The sequence below is a fragment of the Sciurus carolinensis genome, chromosome 9, assembly GCF_902686445.1.
Source record: "Sciurus carolinensis chromosome 9, mSciCar1.2, whole genome shotgun sequence".
In the NCBI taxonomy this organism is placed as follows: Eukaryota; Metazoa; Chordata; class Mammalia; order Rodentia; family Sciuridae; genus Sciurus; species Sciurus carolinensis.
Window position 1 is genome coordinate 49,590,447 of NC_062221.1, and position 21,448 is coordinate 49,611,894.

At 34.9% G+C, this 21,448-nt stretch overlaps 1 protein-coding gene and 1 long non-coding RNA gene across 3 annotated transcripts; both read right to left on the reverse strand.

The window, feature by feature from the left end:
* Positions 1-6,048: 6,048 nt before the first annotated feature.
* On the reverse strand, positions 6,049-6,758 carry LOC124993186 (transcription factor BTF3-like). Of its 2 annotated transcripts, XM_047564858.1 has the most exons (2): positions 6,377-6,758; positions 6,049-6,319 (listed from the first exon to the last, which is right to left on the reverse strand). In XM_047564858.1, exons 1-2 carry the CDS (start codon positions 6,756-6,758, stop codon positions 6,273-6,275), a joined length of 429 nt encoding a protein of 142 aa, XP_047420814.1. In that variant the 3' UTR covers positions 6,049-6,272. The 2 variants fall into 2 exon arrangements, with proteins under 2 accessions (XP_047420814.1, XP_047420813.1); XM_047564857.1 differs by having other exon boundaries at positions 6,049-6,758.
* A 3,949-nt stretch (positions 6,759-10,707) lies between these two features.
* Positions 10,708-14,910, reverse strand: LOC124993187 (uncharacterized). Its single transcript, XR_007110263.1, has 3 exons — positions 14,828-14,910; positions 14,604-14,709; positions 10,708-12,032 (listed from the first exon to the last, which is right to left on the reverse strand). It is a non-coding gene; the product is annotated as an uncharacterized LOC124993187 (long non-coding RNA).
* Positions 14,911-21,448: the final 6,538 nt, after the last annotated feature.

The following is a 21,448-nucleotide window of genomic DNA, read 5'->3' on the forward strand; positions in this document are numbered from 1 at the left end:
CATGCACGAAACTAAACTCAACATGGATTAAGGATCTCGGAATCAGACCAGAGACCTTGCAACTTATAGAAGAAAAAGTAGGTCCAGAGCTTCAACATGTCGGCTTAGGACCAGACTTCCTCAACAGGACTCCCATAGCACAAGAAATAAAAGCAAGAATTAATAACTGGGATAGATTCAAACTAAAAAGCTTTCTCTCAGCAAAGGAAACTATCAGCAATGTGAAGAAAGAGCCTACAGAGTGGGAGAAAATCTTTGCCAATCATACTTCAGATAGAGCGCTAATCTCCAGAATCTATAAAGAACTCAAAAAACTCTACACCAAGAATGCAAGTAATCCAATCGACAAATGGACTAAGGAAATGAATAGACACTTCACAGAAGAAGATCTACAAGCAATCAACAAACATATGGAAAAATGTTCAACATCTCTAGTAATAAGAGAAATGCAAATCAAAACCACCCTAAGATTCCATCTCACCCCAATTAGAATGGTGATTATCAAGAATACAAGCAACAACAGGTGTTGGCGAGGATGTGGGGAGAAAGGTACACTCTACATTGCTGGTGGAGCTGCAAATTAGTGCAGCCACTCTGGAAAGCAGTGTGGAGACTCCTTAGAAAACTTGGAATGGAAACACCATTTGACCCAGCTATCCCACTCCTTGGCCTATACCCAAAGGACTTAAAATCAGCATACTACAGAGATACAGCCACATCAATGTTCATAGCTGCTCAGTTCACAATAGCCAGATTGTGGAACCAACCTAGATGTCCTTCAATTGATGAATGGATAAAGAAACTGTGGTATATATGTACAATGGAATATTACTCTGCCATAAAGAATGATAAAATTATGGCATTTGCAGGCAAATGGATGAAACTGGAGAATATCATGCTAAGTGAGATAAGCCAATCTCAAAAAACCAAAGGAAGAATGATATCACTAATAAGTGGATGAGGACACATAATGTGGGGTGGGAAGAGTTAGTGTTAGGGTTACAGTTAGGTTTAGGGAGGGGGGCAAGAATGGAGGAAGGAAGGACTGTATAGAGGGAAAAGAGGGGTGGGAGGGGTGGGGGGGAAGGGAAAAAAATAACAGAATGTATCAAACATTACCCTATGTAAATTTATGATTACACAAATGGTATGCCTTTACCCCATGTACAAACAGAGAAACAACATGTATCCCATTTGTGTACAATAATAAAAAAATAAATTTAAAAAAAAAAAAAAAAGAATGATGTTGGGGCTGGGGAGATAGCTCAGTCGGTAGAGTGCTTGCGCTACAAGCACAAGTCCCTGAGTTCAATCCCCTATACTGCAAAAAAAAAAAAAAAAAAAGAATGATATTAGCCATGGGCTTAGCATAGATGACCTTTACAATGTTAAGGAACGTTCCCACTATCCCTTTTTTTTCTAGTGTTTTGAGCATGAAGGGGTGCTGTATTTTATCAAATGCTTTCTCAGCATCTATTGAAATAATCATATAATTCTTAACTTTAAGTCTATTGATATGATGAATTACATTTATTGATTTCTTGATGTTGAGCAACCTTGCATCCCTGTAAACCCCACTTGATCATGGTGCACTATCTTTTAAATATGTTTTTTATGTGATCTGCCAGAATTTTGTTGAGGATTTTTGCATCTATGTTCATCAGGGATATTGGTCTAAAGTTTTCTTTCCTTGATGCATCTTTGTCTGGTTTTGGTATCAGTGTGCTATTAACATCATAGAATGAGTTTGTAAGGGTTCCCCTTTTCTATTTCCTGGAATACTGTGAGGAGTATTGGTATTAGTTCTTCTTTAAAGGTCTTGTACAATTCAGCTGAGAATCCATCTGTTCCTGGACTTTTCTTGGTTGGTAGGCTTTTGATGGCTTCTTCTATTTTGGTGCTTGAAATTGATCTGTTTAAATTGTGTATGTCTTCCTGATTCAGTTTGGGAGGATCATATGTCTCTAAAAATTTGTCAATGTCTTCGATATTTTCTATTTTGTTGGAGTACAGATTTTCAAAGTAATTTCTACTTATGTTTTGTATTTCATTGATATCTGTCATGATCTTTCCTTTTTCATCACAAATGCTAGTAATTTGAGCTTTCTCTCTCCTCTTCTTTAGTGTGCTTAAGAGTTTATCAATTTCTTTTTCTTTTTCTTTTTCTTTTTTCTTTTTTTTTTTTTTTTTTTTTTTTTTGTGGTGCTGGGGATTGAACCCAAGGCCTTGTGTTTGCAAGGCAAGCACTCTACCAACTGAGCTGTCTCCCCAGCCCCGAGTTTATCAATTTTGTTTACTTTTTCAAAGAACGAACTTTTTGTCTTATTAATTTTTTTAATTGTTTCTCTTGTTTCAATTTCATTGATTTCATCTCTGATTTTAATTATTTTCTGTCTTCTACTATTTTTGGCATTGATCTGTTCTTCTTTTTCTAGGGCTTTGAGATGTAATGTTAAGTCATTTAGTTGTTGACTTTTCATTTTTTTAATGTATGAGCTCAATGCAATGAACTTTCCTTTTAGGACTGCTTTCAGAGTGTCCCAGAGATTTTGATATGTTATGTCATTGTTCTCATTTACCTCTAAGAATGTTTTTATTTCCTCCCTGTTGTCTTCTGTTATCATTGCATCATTCAATAGCATTTTATTAAGTCTCCAGGTGTAGGAGAAGTTTTTGTTTTTTATGTTATCATTGATTTCTGATTGTATTCCATTATGGTCTGATAAAACACAAGGTACTATCTCTATCTTTTTGTATTTACTAATGGCTTCTTTGTGGCATAATATATGGTCTATTTTGGAGAAGGATCCATGAGCTGCTGAGAAGAAGTATAGTCATTCAATGGTGGATGAAATACTCTGTATATGTCCTTTAAGTCTAGATCATTGATTGTATTATTTAGTTCTATAGTTTCTTTGTTCAGTTTTTGTTTGGAGGATCAATCCAGTGGTGACAGCGATGTGTTAAAGTCACCCACTATTAATGTGCTTTGGTTTATTTGATTCTTAATATTGAGAAGGGTTTGTTTGATGTACACAGATGCTCCATTGTTTGGGGCATAAATATTTAAAATACTAAGTCTTGCTGGCTTATGGTTCCCTGGAGCAGTATGAAATGTCCTTCTTTATCCCTTCTGACTAACTTAGGTTTGAAGTCTACTTTATCTGATATGAGGTTGGAGACCCCTGCTTTTTTACTGAGTCCATGTGCATGGTATGTTTTTCCCCATCCTTTCACCTTTAGTCTATGGATGCCTTTTTCTATGAGATGAGTCTCTTGAAGGCAGCATATTGTTGGGTCTTTCTATGTGCCTAACAAACAAGATGCTATTTTGGTAGAATCCAATGACAGCATGGCAGTAGAAATGACAGAAAAAGTGTTTAGAATCTGCAAATAATTAAAATGATGTATGAAGCAAAAGATGAGATTTAAGAGAGCAAATGAAGGCAATGCATGATCACTCCAGTGAACAGTTATAAGAGCAAATGCAGGAAGCAAAAGAACACTTCAATAAAAAGATAGAGGTTCTGAAAAGAAACCAAACAAATACTTGAAATGAAAGAAACCATAAACCAAATTTAAAACTCAATAGAAAGCATCACCAACATAATAGGTCTCGTGGGAGACAGAATCTCAGACAATGAAGACAAAATATTTAATCTTAAAAATAAAGTTGACCAAACTGAGAAGATGGTAAGAAATCATGAACAGAATCTGCAAGAACTATGGGATATCATGAAAAGACCAAATATAAGAATTATTGGGATTAAGGAAGGCACAGAGATACAAACCAAAGGAATGAACAACCTGTTCAATGAAATAATATCAGAAAATTTCCCAAACCTGAAAAATGAAATGGAAAATCAAATACAAGAGGCTTACAGAACACCAGGTGCACAAAATTACAACAGATCCACACCAAGACACATTATAATGAAAATACCTCACATACCAAATAAAGATAGAATTTTAAAGGCTGCAAGAGAAAAGTGTCAGATTACTTATTTATAAGTAATTACTTATTTATAAGGGGAAACCAATATGGATATCAGCAGATTTCTCAGCCCAGACCCTAAAAGCAAGAAGGACCTGGAACAATACATTTCAAACTCTGAAATAACATGGATGCCAACCAAGAATCCTATACCCAGCAAAACTAACCTTCATATTTGGTGATGACATAAAATCTTTCCATGATAAACTAAAGTTAAAGGTATTTACAAGTAGAAAGCCTACACTACAGAACATTCTCAGCAAAATATTTCATGAGGAGGAAGTGAAAAACAACAATAGAAGTCAGCAAAGGCAGGAACTACCCTACAGGAAAAGCCAATCAAAGGAGAAACGAAGTCAAGTTAAAAACCAAAAATAAGCCAAAATGACCAGAAATATAAATCATATCACAATAATAACCCTGAATGTTAATGGTCTAAACTCATTAAATCCTCTTTTTATAATCATACTTCCTATTGATTCTGTTCCTCTAGAGAACCCTGACTAATACATAAACACTTCCAAGAAATAATCCTAGAAAGTGACACTTTTAATGGCTCCAATGTTTCATCCAACATACATAGCATAATTTAAACATTCATGTATTTTTGGGCATTGAGGTACTTACGAATTTTCATGAATACAATTAGCACTATACTTTTCCTCATCTTCTTTCAGAGTTCTTGATCTAAATTTATTAATGCTTTCCTTATATTATTATAATATGAAATTAGTAAAGCAAAGGGAATAAACATTTTTAAAGCTTTTAGTATGTATTGTTAAATTCCCTTTCTAAAACATTGACCCACTCAACAGTCCCACCAAGCACTGAGTATGATCATTTCATAATTCATGTTGCTTGTTACAAGTTTTTTCTTCTTTAAAATTTAATAGGCAATAAAATAAATACATTTTATTTATTTCTTATTTTTAAAATTATCTAATCATATCTTTTTTCTTTTGTAATCTCATTGATTAATAAGCACTATTTTTTAAATTATTTTATTTGTTCTTTTTAATTATACATGACAGTAGAATGTATTTTGATATATCATACATACATGGAGTTTCACTTTCCATTTCTGTGACTGGACATGATGTGGAGTTTATGTAAGCACGCTTAAGAATGTCAACCTATTGTTAACTAATACTAAAAATAATACTGCTTTGGAATTGGGGGTACAGCTTAGTGCTAGAATAAGTTCTTAGCATGTGTGAGGCCCTGCGTTCAATCTTCAGCACTAAAATTATTATTATTATTATTATTCTCCCAGTTTTTTGTTTACATATAATATTTTTTACTTTAAAAAGTTCAGTTTTTCTTTGGGTCTTAGGTTATATGGCATCTCTTCTGTGAAGTCTATCCTAGCTCCAAAGTCAATTTCTAGTCCCTCCTAGGTTCATCTATGCCCCAAACCCTTTGTATGTCTGAAAATTGAACAAACATAATTCCCTGTGCCTGTATTGGATAATCATGGGACCAAAATGCTTTCCTGACCTATGTTAAATGATTCAGAGATAACTTTTCTATGCCAATATTAAAGCTAAAACAAGAAAAACAGAACAAAGCTTAGTTACTAGCTCCTGGAAATATTTGCTCCTAAACCATAAGAATGTGAACTTACTGAAAAAAGATGTTTATAAAGACTAAGAGTTTGCTCTTTTTGAGAACTTGCCCCACTTGAACTGCCCTGCAGAACAGCACATGTGACAAAGAACTGAGGCCTCCTGCCAACAACCATGTGAGTGACCTCCGGCCCTAGTCAAGCCTGCCGAAGACTGCAACCCCAACTAACAGGACTGCGACCTCATGATAGACCTGAGTCAAAACCATCCTGTTAAACCATTTCCAGATTCCTAGCCACAGAGACCACAGGAAATCACATTCTTTTATACTGCCAAATCTGGGGTAATTTGGCTATGTATAGATAACAAATATAAGACTCCCCCAATTTTTTCACTCTTCAGACTAAGTTTATAGATTGTTGACTAAGAATAAAAATGGATATCTCATTTTTTTTAACTAGGAAAAGAATTTTATTAACCTTTGTTTCAAACTTTATTCCCAGGTTTCTTCAGCTTAATTAGCTGCAAAGAATAAATTGTGTATAAGCAAAAACTGAAAAGAGCTGCAGTGTCCAAGGGGCTTGGGCTTAAAAATATTAGAGATCTAGATTTTATCAGATCCACAAACAAAACAATTTTAAAAAGCAGTCATAATATAAAATAGCAGCTCCCAGTAACTTCTTCAAGTTTCTCTTCTTCAGAAGTTGATCAGTTCAGTTTACCTCATTCTTAGAAGCCTCATCAAAATTCTCCACAAGATCTGGGACTTCATCATCATCATCCTCTCCAGTAGCAAGTGGTGCTTTTCCATCCACAGATTGTTTGGGCAGAGCTTCAGTCAGTCTCCTTAAACTAGTCAGACTGTCTGCTCCAAGCTGGTTTAAGATGCTGGGTAGCATTTCTGTCAGTAGCTTTGTCTCAGCATGGCCTGTAATGGTGAAAGTGTTTACTGCCAGAGATGCCTGAACTTTAGGGTTGTTAAAGTGAATCACTGTTACTTGGTTTGTAAACATATTCACCTCTTTAATACCAGAGATATTGTTTACCCCTAACTTCTTTAAGGAGAACTGAAGTTTTTTATCATCTGCTGTAGCTGTTCTATGAACCACCTTCTTTCTGCAAGCAGTTCCTTTCTCACCAATGTGCACTTGTACCTGCAGTTTGGCGAGTTTTTCCTGGTTCATGATAGTTTCTTTCATCTTGTCAGAGCAGAATTGGGGCCACACGGGGACCTAGGGTTGGCACTCAGGGAGTCTCTGGCAGACCAACTGAGATTAGGCACACACACACACACACACACACACACACACACACACACGGGGACACAAGATAGCAGCTAGAGCAAGATCTCCTTACTGATTTTTATTTGTTTTATTGTTTTCTTGCCTATTATCTGCTATTTATATGTCCTAACTTTAAAATCATATTGTCAAATTTCCTAAGAAAATTTTTCTTTATTGAGAAGTGGCCTGGGGAGGGACATGGGGACAGGGTCTCCCTATGTATCAGACTGGCTTAGGACTTTTGAGCTTCCTTCCTTAGCCTCTGAGTAGCTATGATTACAGGTAGGTGCCACTGCACCTGACTTTTAATTTGAATTTCATCAAACCTATAAATTAATTTGGGGAGAAGTTAAAATATTACATTCTCCTTCCTGCCATTCTATGATAATCTGAGATTTTCAAGGCCTCCTCTAAGATTTTGTGATCTGACTTCATAATAGGTACAATATTTTATATATTACTATTATTAAAATGGAGAAAATGTACATTTTTACTTTAGTGAATGCAATCTATTTTCTTCTAAGTAATATTGCTAGTGTACAGAAATCATTACCAAATTCTTGTATTATACTAAAGAATTTAAAATACTTTTTTATCTCCTTGTACTGTTACTAGAATCCTACACTCTTCCTTGTGGGCAGATCTATGAATATCCAAGAAAGAAAATGAATGATTTTAATATGTAGCAATCACATTCCTTTTATGTATCCTGTGAGTTGTCCAATTTAGGCTTTACAACTTGAAAGAGGTGTAAATAATTAGTTACTTACCAAAAATGTTCATATTTCTTTGCTAGTATAATATCCTTTTCTTTCTCTCAATTACACAACATCTCTGCCAATTCTAAACATTAACTATAAATATTTAAAACATCAAAAACATTTGTTGTAATACTATGTCTCTCTTATCCAGAAGAGTTAACTTCAATTGTTTCTTTGCCTTGACATCAGTAATATGAACTCAATTTTTCATACCCATTATGACAAAGAAAGCCAAACTAAACTTCCTCTTGACCCTTGTAATCACTATACTATTTTAGGGAAAGACACATACGTTATGCATCTGTGTACTCTTACCTGTACCATTTTTTGTGCATGTTTTTCAGTGCTATCGAACAATGGGAAGGATGTTGTTTGTTTAATTTTGGAAAAGAAAGACTCTAACTTGTAATAAGAACCAACTATGTCAGACACTGTACTAGGGGTTTTCATATACTAGCTCATATAATCCTCACAACAATATGAGTGAGGTGGAAATTATTTAATCTATATCAAGGATGAGAAGAATGGTTTCAAAATGTTAGGTTATAGTTCAGAGCTATTCATCTTAAATCTCCCTGATCCCATGCCTTGGTTTCCACCAGGTCAGAGCTTCTCAAATTCTAACATGCACAAAAATAACCTGGTAATCTTTTTAAAGTTCAGGTAAGTACAGTGTCTCAGTAAGTCTGAGGTCAGAACCAAGATTACACAGTGCTAACGAACTCCCAGGTGATGCCACCACTGATAGTCTCCTTATCACACTTTGAGTAACAAAATATGAATCACTCCAAATTTAAGGCGATATAACCCATTGAAAGTATAATATAATGTAAAGCTGCTCCCCCTCCCTTTACACTGCAGTCCCGGCCTCCCAACTTACAACCTAGCTTGTCAGCCTGTGAACATCCTAGCTAGCTATTGGTTCATCAGTCAGCTTGCAAGTATCCTTCTCTGTTATTGGTCCCCTGTTATCACGCGGAATTCAACTGCTTAAGAATAGCTCCCTCACCATTCTCTCTCTCTTCTCCTCACTTTCATGCTCTCTCCTCCTGGTTTTTCACTCTCTCTTGCTGCTCTCTCTCTTGCTCTCTCTCTCTCTTTCTCTCATTTTCTCTCTTCCCCTGCAGGGAGACACTCTGCCTGTTTGCTTAATAAACTCTCTTATGTGAGTTCTCGGTCCAGAGTGGTTTCTGAGTTCTTACAGAAAGGAGTACAGTCTGGAATTTGATCATCCTCATTCAAATTCTAATGCAGGTACTTAGTAACCTTCTGATTTACCATGGATTCTTTCCGAGCTTTAGTTTCCTAACCTGAAAAATGGAGAAATAAATCCAGCTATATAAGATTGTTAGGACAAAAAAATATGAATTTTCACACAGAGGCTCAATATTTAGGAATTTATTTTGGGAATTTAGATTGGTCCTATAAACCTTTTGGGTATTCAGTATGTGTGCTTTTGAATGGGCTTCAGCCTGCTTCATGTAGCCTCACTTCTCACAGGTGCCCAAGCTTGACAGCCCATGACTATCATCATCAAGGAAGACTGATAGCAGTCTCTATTTTTCTATTCCAAATTTTAAAACAAGATTTGCTCAGACAAGAGTGGATCAGATGTCCACCTCTCTATCAAATATTTCTGGTCAGAGATGCAGAGACTCAGAGAAGTACTAACTACTTAATTTGGTCAGTTGGTAACCATGACATGAGCAACAATCATATACTGAAGGAGAGAGCTGGGCTAGGAGTTGTACCTAGGTAGCTGTCCTGCTTATGATGTTCATTTAATAAATGAACTTAAATCACTTAATAGCTTTGGGCAACATTTCTTATTTGCATAATAAAGGCTCTGAATTAGCTGATATCCAAAATCTCACCCAAACAAGAAATTTTATGAATCTCTAAATTTATATATAAGATAGAAGTGTAGGGTTTATTCAAGTTTAAATGTTGGATATTTTTTAAAAATCTATAAAATGTCACTATCTTTCTTTAGTATTTTCTAAACTATTGAAGATTGTCAGGCATGCCTGATAAGGTCTCAAAGGACCATTTCAGTACAAACATTCTTTAATGTCAGGTGGCTCAATAGTCACATTATAAAGAAGGGTGCACCTGAAGTTTATAAAACTATTTGTGGTTTGTTATAGCCTGTCCCTAGACATTACTGTTAAGTTTAACATTTTTTCAAGCAAGGCAACCCCACTATTCCTCTGCCTAATACAGGAGCTTAAAACAATAATTAGAAGAACCGTGTTAACCAGAGTTGAAGTTTCAGCTAGAAAAGTATAAAGAGAATAAAACTGACTGGTTTCCCAAAAATCTGCTGTTACTTTAAGGGAATCTATCATCTCATTCATGTATTCATTCATTTAACAAATGAAGTCCGCTATATGTCAGATACTGTTCTAGGTGCTGGGGACTCAGCAGAGAACACAATCCCTGAGCTTTTGATGCTTATTACTAAGAAGATAATGAATGTATATTAAAGATATGTCTAAAATACTACAAAGAATCATAAGTGCTAATGAGAAAATATGATTTAAAACAATGTGACTAGGGGGAGAGATGATGGGAATAATATGAGCTGGGGGCAGTGGGTTGTTAGGGACCCTCATTGGGGTTTTAGTTCTAAGAAGGTAATACTTCTTAGAAATGAGCAAAAGGAAACAGCATATGATGATTTAAAGGAACAGAAAGTCAGGACCTTAAGGCCAGAGTTAGTGTGATGTTTTGAAGAAACAGGAAAAGTCCTATACAAACAAAAAGAGTGACAGGAGATGATATTGGATAAAGAAGAGAGAGTAGATCATGCAGGCCACAGAAAGACTTTGTGCTTTATTCTATGAGAAGGTATTGAATTCTTTTCAACAGAAAATAACATGGTCTGATTTAGACCTTTATAAAGATCACTTGGTTAACTATGTGAAAATTGACCTGAAACATTGGATTTATTCTAGAAGTATAACATTAGTAAAATATTAGAAAACTATTATGTAATTAACCAAATCAGAAGTCTTAAAAAAAAAATCCTGATGATGTCAGTAGACACAGGATTTTGATTAAAAACTCAATATCTATTCATGATAGAAACAATAAGCAACCAAACAATAGGAATTTCTTTAATAAGACCTATGGCAAACATAATACATAAAAAATTTTATGTATTATGTAATAAGACCTATGGCAAACATAATACATAAAGAATTTTAAATATTCTTTTAAAATTGTAACCAATAAGAGAGTAACCACCATCACACCGTGCTTTCAACAATTACACTAGAGAGCCAAGGCAATTAAGGTGGGGAAGATATCAAAGTTTATAATAAAAACATTAAGAATTTAAAAGAAGAAAAAAAGTCATTCTTTGCAAAAGAAGATTCCTTACATAAAAAATAAGCAAATCTAACAAATAATATGAGAATTTTTTCAAAATTATTAGAAACTAAAAAAACAATTGCTCTTCTAATCTTCACAACAGTGGAGAATAAACTTTTAAAAATGATACTCATATGAAGTATCAAAATCAAAGGTGTCTTAGACAAAGGGGAATGAAGGGAAGGGAGGGCGGGGTGGAAATAGGAAAGAAAATAGAATGAACTGGACATAACTTTCCTATGTTCATATATAAATACACCACCAGTGAAACTCCACATCATATTCAACCACAAGAATGGGATCCTAATTAGAATAAGTTTTACTCCATGTTATGCATACTATTGCAAAATTCACTCTACTGTCATGTATATCTAAAAAGTACAAATAATTTTTTTTCAAATTAAAGGTGTCAAAAATAAAAAGCAAAAATTAAGAATACTTTTTAAAGTATTTTTTAGAAAAAACTAACCAAAGAAGTAGAGTGCTTTAAAGAGAGGATAAATTTTATTAAAACATTCTAAGGAAAAATAAAAAAATAAAAATATCATTTCATAAATTAAAGACCTGATATCATGAAGATATCAATTCCTCCTTAATAGATCTATAGATCTAAATCCCAATGTTTATTTGGTAGAACTTGACAAACCAACCCTAAAATTTATATATGTACTCTTTATATGTGAATTCCAAGTTGGTTAGAGGCCAAATATTAAAAAGAAAATTATAAAACCTTCAAAATACGATTTAGGAGAATATTTGTTTAACTTCAGAGTAAGGCAGATCTTAAACTAGACACAAAGTATATACATGATAAAGACAAAGACTGATAAACTTAAATACGAAAGAGCTAATCAAAAGAAGGAAGCTGCTCCTAGTCAGGGGTTGTGCTGAGCATCAGAAATTCAGGCAGTTAATAATGCTCCCTGACAGTAATGACTACCCCGGCTTCAAAGTTGGAAGTAGAAAGAAAGACCATCTCCCTTTTTGTAATTTCTCAGCATCCCGGGGGGAAGCAAATCACTGGATTTATCAATTCATCCAGGCTTGCCAGGCACTGAAAAGTAAAAAGAAAAAAAACTTTATTTCAGAAGTAGGGTAAGATCTTTGTATCTCAGGGGAAAAAAAAAAAAAAAAAAAGAACTGATTTCCCCCTGAGTGGAAGTTTAATCACTGATTACCTGTTGTATTCTGTCGAATGGATAGACTTATCTTCATAAGATCTTCCAAAAATACAAATGGAAAATTATACATTAAACTTAATAAGTATTCAATATAAAAATAAAGGAAAATTTTAGGAAAACACTCAGATATCTTAATTTATATATCTTGGTCAGCTGCTCTACAAAGGTACTTAATAAGCACTATGCATGGTGCTTATTAAAGCATAAGGTTTGGGACTGGGGTTATGACTCAGGGGTAGAGCACGTGCCTAGCACGTGTGAGGCACTGGGTTTGATCCTCAGCACCACATAAAATAAAAAAAATTATTTAAAAAGCATAAAGTTTTTAATTATACCCTTGATCTACACCTGGTTTTCAGTATCATCAGTGTAGAGCTACTAAAAGCACACATTTAAATCTAGTAATCTGTCATAGATTTTCCACAATTATACTTTTCTTTCAGTCTCCATTTAGTAGAAGATACCCCAGAAAGCAGAACTCCAACTCAAGTAAGCAATTTAAGATCTTTCCGAAATTGGCTGGAGACCAATGAAATAAATTATGATTATTTATTCTGGAGCAAAACTTGGCAAATGAGCATATCATAAGCAATAAAAATATCTGGGCAAATGGGCAACTTCATTTCATCAAGCATAGGTCAATATCTCAAAATATTATAAGATAATTTACGATCAAAGAAATCAACAGAAACTAAAAGGTGAACAACAATTAAAAAAACAAAAAACAATGTATCACAAGAACAACTATCTAGAAAAGCAAATTATTAGTAGTTTGGAAATATACAAATGTCTGTTTCTTGGACAATCTTATTGTGTTCATATATACAAAAGCTCGCAAATATTAATCCTCCCAAACATACCTCAGGCCTGAAAGCCTCAAATTTAGCATCACCATAAATATCTTAATACGACAACTTGTGTATTTTAATGTCTTTCTGTGCAAAGTATATGCAATGTTGTAAAAATGAAGTATCACAAATATTAACTAAATTTTATTTCATGAAAAATGAATAAATGACAAGCCATAAGTTGGAAAATATATTTGGAATATGATATATAATGAATAAAAGATTAGAATCTATATGTGTATATATAATTGACTAGCTATATCTATAAAAAAATTTTGTGAATTAGTCATATAAGGTCCAACCTAGTAGAAAGATAAAAGGAATTTCAAAGAAAAGAAAGCTCAAATGGCCAATAAAGTTATATAAAGATATTTAAATCTAATCATCAGGGGAATTATAATTTTAATTAAAATTAAATCTCTGATGCTCTGGCATCACAGAAAAAAAATGAATAAATCCAAATTGTCAGTTTTGTTAATGATCTGGGCAATGGCAATTCTCAAACTGTGGTGAAGTAAAAATTGGCATAGATACTTTTGAAAACAATCCTTAACTACTTAGTATATTTGAACACTGATGCTTCCTATAACCTAACATTTTCAGTCCTAGATATAAAACAGAAAAGCTCCTACCCATGTTCATCAGGAGATATGAACAAAAATAGTTATAGCAGTACTGTTTACAATGGCTAAAAATAATCAGAAGCAACCCAAATGTCCATCAAGGTAGGGTTTATTAATAAGTTTCAGTGCACAAGCCCTGGGTTCAATCCCCAACATTGAAAAAATAAATTTAATAACGAATAAAATTTCCAGAACATTCATTCATAAAATGGAATACTCTAAAGTAATGAAAATTAAACTATACGCACCCATATAGATGAATTTCAAAAACAATGTTAAACTAAAAAAAAAAAAAAAGCCATCATACAGAATATACAGAATGAATACCTTTTATATAAAGTTCAAAAATAGGGAAAATTAAGCAATACATTATTTAGGAATATGTTATTAGGTGGTAAAAACAATGAAGAAAGTAAAGACTAACACAAATTCTAGATGGTACTTATTTCTGGGGATGAATGATTGACATACAAGCCAGCAGAAGTACATATAGCGATTTTTTTTTTCATTAGTGGATCTGTGTGTATCCATTATTGTTCCTTGAATTACACATACAGGTTTTTATAGTTTTTGTATGTATGGTTTATTTTCAAAATAAAACTAAAGAAAAGGCAGTGTAATCATAGGAGCAGAGAGGACAGCGAGGCTGTTTTAGAGATATTAAGTCAGTGATAACAAAAATCGCACCAACATATAAAACCTAATGTCAAGTTATTAATCTACAAAGTGTGGATATAATCAGATTCTCAGAGGCAATCTTTCCCTTATTAACAAGTTCATGGGGCCACCTCATTATTCCTTCATTCTGGTTACATTTCATGAGAAAAAGTGTCTTCAGGCATCCTTGCTGGTTTTCTACTACCTGAGACATTCAAAGACCAGGCTTTTCATTATACTCTTTAGAAATAATTGTAATATATAATAAGTTTCACATGCTATTAATAAATTATGTGACCTTGAAGAAGCTACTTACTTTTGCTGAAAGAGTTTCCTCTTCCACAGGATAGTAACACTTTAGCAAAGTCATTGACTGCTTGCCATCCATGAGCTTCCCCGATGCTTTCCAATTTCTAGTTAAACTGGGATTATAAGAGTAATTATGGTCAATGGATTTTGGGCACAGGAGGTGTGAAACTTCCTGGTAAAGTTTTTAAAACTATTCACATTCTACCCTCCCCACCCAGGGGCTCTAGAAACCTCCTGAGAAGTAGAAAGAGAGTCACTGCCTCGGGAGCTGTCCCGGAAGCCACCAGACACACAGAACACTTCGTGTGAGTGAGAAGTACACTTCTATGTGCTAAGTCATAGGTTCATTTTTATCACAGCGTAACCTGACCTACCCTAACACAAAAACACGCTTTGAAACTAGGAAGTGTGATTTCCAAATGGTTGTTACTCTCATACGAACATTTTTGCAACTCTCTGGGCATTCTTGAATGAAATGAGCTGCACTTATCTGACAATTGAAATTGTTTTAGATTTGTTATTCTGAAATAATCCAGACTTACAAAAGATTTTCAAAACTAGTACAAGAGTTCCTACATGCCCTTCACATAGCTTCCACAGATATTAACCTATAATACAATAATAAAAACCAGGAAATTCACACTGATACAATATTTGAAAACTAGTTTATAAGACTTATTCAAATTTTACCAAATAAAGCAATCATGTCTTTTTTTCTGATGCAGAGTACATTTCAAGAACACATGTTATATTTAATTTCAACTCACCTTTAATCTGGAATAATTCCTTAGTCTTTGCCTTTCTTGATCATGCCATTTTTTAAGAACACTAGTCAGTTATTTTGCAGAATGTCCCTCAATTTGAGTTTGTTCAGTGTTTCCTCATGATGAAATTCAGGTTACATATTTCTGACAAGAATATCATAGCAGTGAGGTTATGTCTTTTCAGAATCTAGCAGAAGGCATATGATGTCAATCTGTCTAATTAATGGCTATGGTACCTTTGATGACTTGTTCAAGGTGGTGTCTGCCAGGTTTTTCCACCATACAGTTATTATTTTTATCTCTGTAATTGCTGTGATTTGGATGTATTCCGCTTGGTCCTCCTTGGGGCAGTGTCAGGAGGTGGGGTCTAGTGAGAGGCAATTGGGTCGAGTGGGTGGAGCCCTTGTCCATGAATTAATGTTGTCATCACTAAAGAGAGCTGTTATAGAAGTTACTCTGCCCCTCATTTTTCCTCTTTGCATGTGCTCACTTGCCCTCTCACAACACAACAGGAAAGTTATGGCAAGACGTCACCACTATCTATGCCTTAAACTTCCCAACCTTCGAAACCATGACTTAAATGAACTCATTTTCTGGGAACTGAGGATATGCCTCAGTGGTAGATTGCTTGTCTATCATGTATGAGGCTCTGGATTTGATCCCCATCACTGCTAAAACAATAATAATAAATAATAAATTCTTAGTTTGTGATATATTCTGTCATAAAAACAGAACGAAACAATAATTAAACCTGGTGCAGTGACTGACTCCTGTAATCCCAGAGGTTTAGGACGCTGAGGCAGGAGGATTGCAAGTTCAAAGCTGGCCTTCGCAACTTAGGCACTAAGCAACTTAGTGAGATCCTGTCTCAAAATTTAAAAATTAAAAGAGTTGGGGGTGTGGCTCAGTAGTTAAGCACTCCTGAGTTCAAACCCTGGTACCAAAAAAAAAAAAAAAAAAAAAAAGTAAGTGTCTATGATGAGATACTTTGAGACAATGTGAACATTCTGTTTACAAGAACACCATACTTTCACAGATTGTTTAGCCTCTGGTGATTATTCTTTTTGGAAAGAATTATTACTGTGGCATTTGCTAAATAGTAGTATTCTATTTCCATTATCATTCTTCTTGTATTATTAGAATTCAGCTGTTAGGAAGAACTTTCCCTTCTCCTTCATTTATCTATACATTCAATTACTTCCTTATATTTATATGGGTGCATATATATTTATTTTATTCTATGGGCTGTAATGCATTCCTGTTATCATTTAATTTGTTGCTCCAATTATCCTTGATTTGTCCTCAAAATTGTTTTTTCTGTCCATTTGATGTGGTGCCCTCATGACTGAGTCTTTTCTTATTTTCTGGCACAACACAATGTTCTAGGCTCACCCTCATATTTTCCCTCCCCCAGACCTGGAATCAGCCACTTCCCCATAGAGCCTGGTTCTTTTTTATTGAAGAATGGTATTTGAAAACAAAGATTTAGGCATTACCTGAGCCTGACAACTTTCTATACCTTGTGAATTTTCTAAACTTCTATGAAATTTCCTTTAAGAATTTCCTAAAAATCTGCTTGAACCCATTATTGTTATTCTCCCACCTTATTAAATTTTATTTTATATATTCACTACTGCAGCTAATCCAGAAATCCTAACTAGCAATCCATGCATCCAATTCAGTACATGGACTTAATTTATTTAGTCATTAACATTTTTTTAAATTCATAGATTTCACATAATACAATTCCTGTCTTGTCTTGAAAAGCAAGTGTTCAGCTGAGCATAGTGATGAAGTGCATTGACTGTGAATTTGAACTTGGATTTGAATCCTGGCTATGCCTCTAACTAGCCATGTCCCCTTGGCAAGTTACTTAATGCTGCTATGCTTCAGTTGAGTGGGAAAAAATAATAGTATGCAACCATAGGGTTGTTATGAGGATTAAAAAGTTAATTTATAAACTAGGACTAGAACCAACAAATGACCCAGCCATCCTGCTCCTTGGTGTCTATCCAAAATATCTAAAATCAGCATACTACAGCAATTCATCCACTACAATGTTTATAGCAGCACAGTTCATAATAGCCAAAGTATGGTATCAACCCAGATGACTGTCAATAGATAAAGAGAATAAGAAAATGTGCTATATATACACAATGGAGTTTTACTCAGTCATAAAGAAGAATTAAATAATGGCATTGGCCAGTAAATAGATGGAAATTGAAAAAATCAGACTAAGTGAAAATAAACCAGACTTAGAATATCAAAGATAAAATTTTTTCTCTCATATGTGGAAGTTAGAGCAAAATATAGGAAAGAAGGCAGTGGGGGAGGGGATCAGATATAAAAATACAGGAAAAAATCAGTGTAGTAGATATAGGAGAATGAGAGGAGGAAGGTAGGAAAAGGGCAAGATAAATGGAATGAATTTAACAAAATCATATTATATTCATATATAAAGATACAAAAGGGAAGTTCACTTTTATATATTTGTAGAAGAAAGGAAGTTTAATAACATAGAGGAGGGAAAATAGGGGGAGGGAGAAGAGTAAGAAAAGTGGGGAAATGGGACTTGAAATCAAATTCCTTGCATGTATGACTTGCCAAAATAAATTCAATTACTATGTATAATTATGGTGCTCTAACAAAAAATATTTTAGATAAATTTACATAAAGTATGTAAACAAGGACCTAACACATAAGTGAGAATTATGTAGCTTTTATCATTATCTTGAAATACTAGGCCTGCAGTTCACATTGGCAGTAATCAGCTGTAACTAAATAGCAGCTTCTGCCTGTATGTCAGGTGTTTGCCACTGTACCACAGTTCCCACATCTCCTTATCTTACACTGCCTACTTCATCTACTATCTTATCTGCTTGGACCTGGAAGACATTTGAATATGTGATCCTTGGTTAATAGGAAAAACAAATTGTACAACTTAATGAACTTGACTCAAGTTTTAAAAACTACAACACTCTGAGGGTTGCCTCACTAACTTCCAGCAGCTCTACCTTCCCTTATCATCTGAATATTCAAAGTCAAGATCTAAAAACCCTATCTGAAAGTATTTAAAGACTTATAGATATTACCTCACTTTTCCTTGATGAAACTATTCCTCATTCAAAACTACCCCACTCCCAGGATGTGAAACTCCATACCAAACCTGATTCAAATCTTAGTCCAGTCCCTACTTCTCAGAAAACACAAATCTCATTCCTCTCAGTTCTTATACCTCCCTATTATAATTTGGATCTGGTATATCCCTCCCAAAGGTTCATGTGTTGAAGGCATGGTCCCCCGTGCAGTAATGATCAGAAGTAGGCTTTTATAAAGTGATTAGATCATGAAGACTCTGATCTCATCAATGAAATAATCCATTGATGGATTTATAATTGGATGGAGTATTGGGAGGCAGTGGAAGTTATAGGAGGCAGGACTTTGTTGAAGGAGGGAAATCACTGGAAGCAACCCTGGAAGAGTATATGTTGTTCCTTCCTCATTTTCCTCCTTCCTTCTCTCATCTATCCTCATCCCACCCCCTCTCTCCCCTTCCTAGGTATGCAAGGTGAGCCACTTTGCTCTGACATGCCCTCCCGGCCATGATGTTCTACCACACCACAGACCCAGAAACAATGAAGACAAGTGACTATGGACCAAAACCTCTAAAACTATGAGCCAAAGTAAAATAAATGTTTTCATCCTTTGTTTTTCTTAGGTGTTGTCACAGTGACAGAAAGTTGACTAACACATTCCCAAATAGTAATCTCTCCTCTCTCTCTCTCTCTAATTCTCTCTCTTTCTCTTTCTCTATCCTCCCTCTTCACTTGTCTTTCTCAGTGTGCAACACACACAGGTACACACACATGTGTACCCACATTTACCAAAACAGAGAGCATTCTGTTCACTTAAGATAAAAGAGTTTAAATTGCTGAAAACTAGTAGATATGTAGAGTTCCAATAAATATGACCTTCTCTTTAGGAGCATAAATTGGAGTGTTGACATTAAATTAAATTAATTCCTATTTTTTTCTACTATCAAGTCTGTCTCCATTTATTGTCACTGCTAGCAATATAACTTAATGGTAGATATTGGTTATTTATATTTGTTCTCAGCCTTGGCTATCACTTTGGAACACTTTTAGTACTTTGATTTTCCTTTGGAGAACTACTTCTACTCTGGTGCACAGAATATAGGGTAAATGTCAATCAAAGTGTCACCATCTTCTAGCCAAGAGGTAGAAACAAGATCCCAACTAAGTCAAACCAACAGTTTCTCCTAGGAACTGGAATTCTGAATCATTGAAACAAGGATGGAAACAGTTGTAGAAAATTTATCTTGGTAATGACCTTGAAGAGACCATCCAATGACATCCAGTTACCCAGGACCCAGGAACTCACTAATATTGGCAACTATAACGTAACCAAGTCTTAAGTTTCTTATCTATGAAATAAGTATTAACAAAAGCAACAGCAGGAAGATGTTGAGATTAAATTAGATAAAACATGTAAGTAAAATATCCATCATTGTGTCTCAAAATTGAGCTGTATCTAAAGAAAACAGTGGAATAATTATTTAGAATGAAAGTCATCGTTGCAGGCTAAATTCCATAGTAAATATTGTATTGTCCATTTTTCATTATTATAATGAAATAATTGAGGTGGGAGACTTATAAAGAAAAGAGATTTATTTGGTTGACAATTCTGGAGTTTCAAGGGCATGGTGCCAGTATCAGTCTGGCTCTGATGAGGACCTCATGGATGTGGAGAAATCACACTACCCCATAGGAAGTTAACAATACTGAGGTGACCAGGCTCATTCTTTTATAATAACCCTCTTGCTAAACCAACTCAGGTGTCCCATAAGAACTACCTTAATCCTTTCCAAGGGCAAATCCCCAGTGACCTAAGGATTTTCCATTAGGCCTCACATCTAAAGGTTCCATACCATTTCCCAACATGGCTACCAGAAAAACCAAGATTCCAACACACAAATTCTCAGGGAGGAAACTACATGCAGAACAGAGCAAATATACAAAAATTTCCTTCAGAATTGCCAAAAAGGAGAAACTACAACTTCTTCTGGCATAAATCTCAAGAATTCACAAATTCCCTTCCTATAAGCTAGGTCTTACATTCCCCTTCCTAGAGGATAAGAAGAACATAGGCATTTCAACTTGCTTCATCATGGGACAGCACTTTTTTAAAGCTTCTAACAATGAGTTTGCACCATCCTTGTCTTATCAGGGTATTCAATTTCATATACCACAACAAACTCTTTCTTGAGCCTCTGCTGCCTGCAGAGGAACAGCCTCTCTAGGGTCTTCCCAAATTGGGAATAAGTAATGGAAGCACTAACCTTAAAAGGGAGGGGTAGGTACCTCTCTGAACCTTCTGAGGGTTAGAAATCCAAACTTTTTAAGGTTATTCACAAATTTCTTCATCTATGTGTCAGGACCCCAAGTTTCCCTACCAGAGCCCTAACACTGGTCTAGAAGTCTTGACTTGGTTGAGCATTTAATTGTCTTTGAAGTTTGGTGTCGAACTAAGTCCTGAGTATTGTTTTTAACTTCTTATGCTCTCCCACTGTGGGAGATAAAGTATTTCATCCTTATCAAAAAGACCCTAGGATCATTCCACTTGGTTTTCAAATATTTGTTAAATGCCCTCAACATTCTACAGAGGCATAACTCTGTAGAATATCAATGCAACTTAATAGCCAACCAATCTCCTGTCCTGATATGCCTGTCTCTTCACTATTCCACTGCCACCCAGGCCCTCTTTAAAAGCCTGAATGTTTTCCTCCACCAGAACATTTTCCTAAACTCCCCACTGGTGAAAGTTTTAACAGTTTGGCTGTTATTTTTCACTGGAAACTATCTGTGTTTCACTTACCACCTGCAATGGGGCCCTTGTTGTCACCCAGTCTTCACTTATGGTGTTCTACTGTGGCCATTTCAGGTCCTGGGGTAAGTAGACACTAAAATTGTTGGGAACATAAGAGGTTTTATGGAAGGTGGTATCTGTGAAAGTCAAGGGGAATGAAGCAGACTTCAGCAAGAGAAGCCTTCAGATAACAATGCAGATC

Excerpts from the sequence above, each read along its gene's own strand:
- LOC124993186 (XM_047564857.1), bottom strand. The coding sequence starts at position 6,758 with ATGAAAGAAACTATCATGAACCAGGAAAAACTCGCCAAACTGCAGGTA.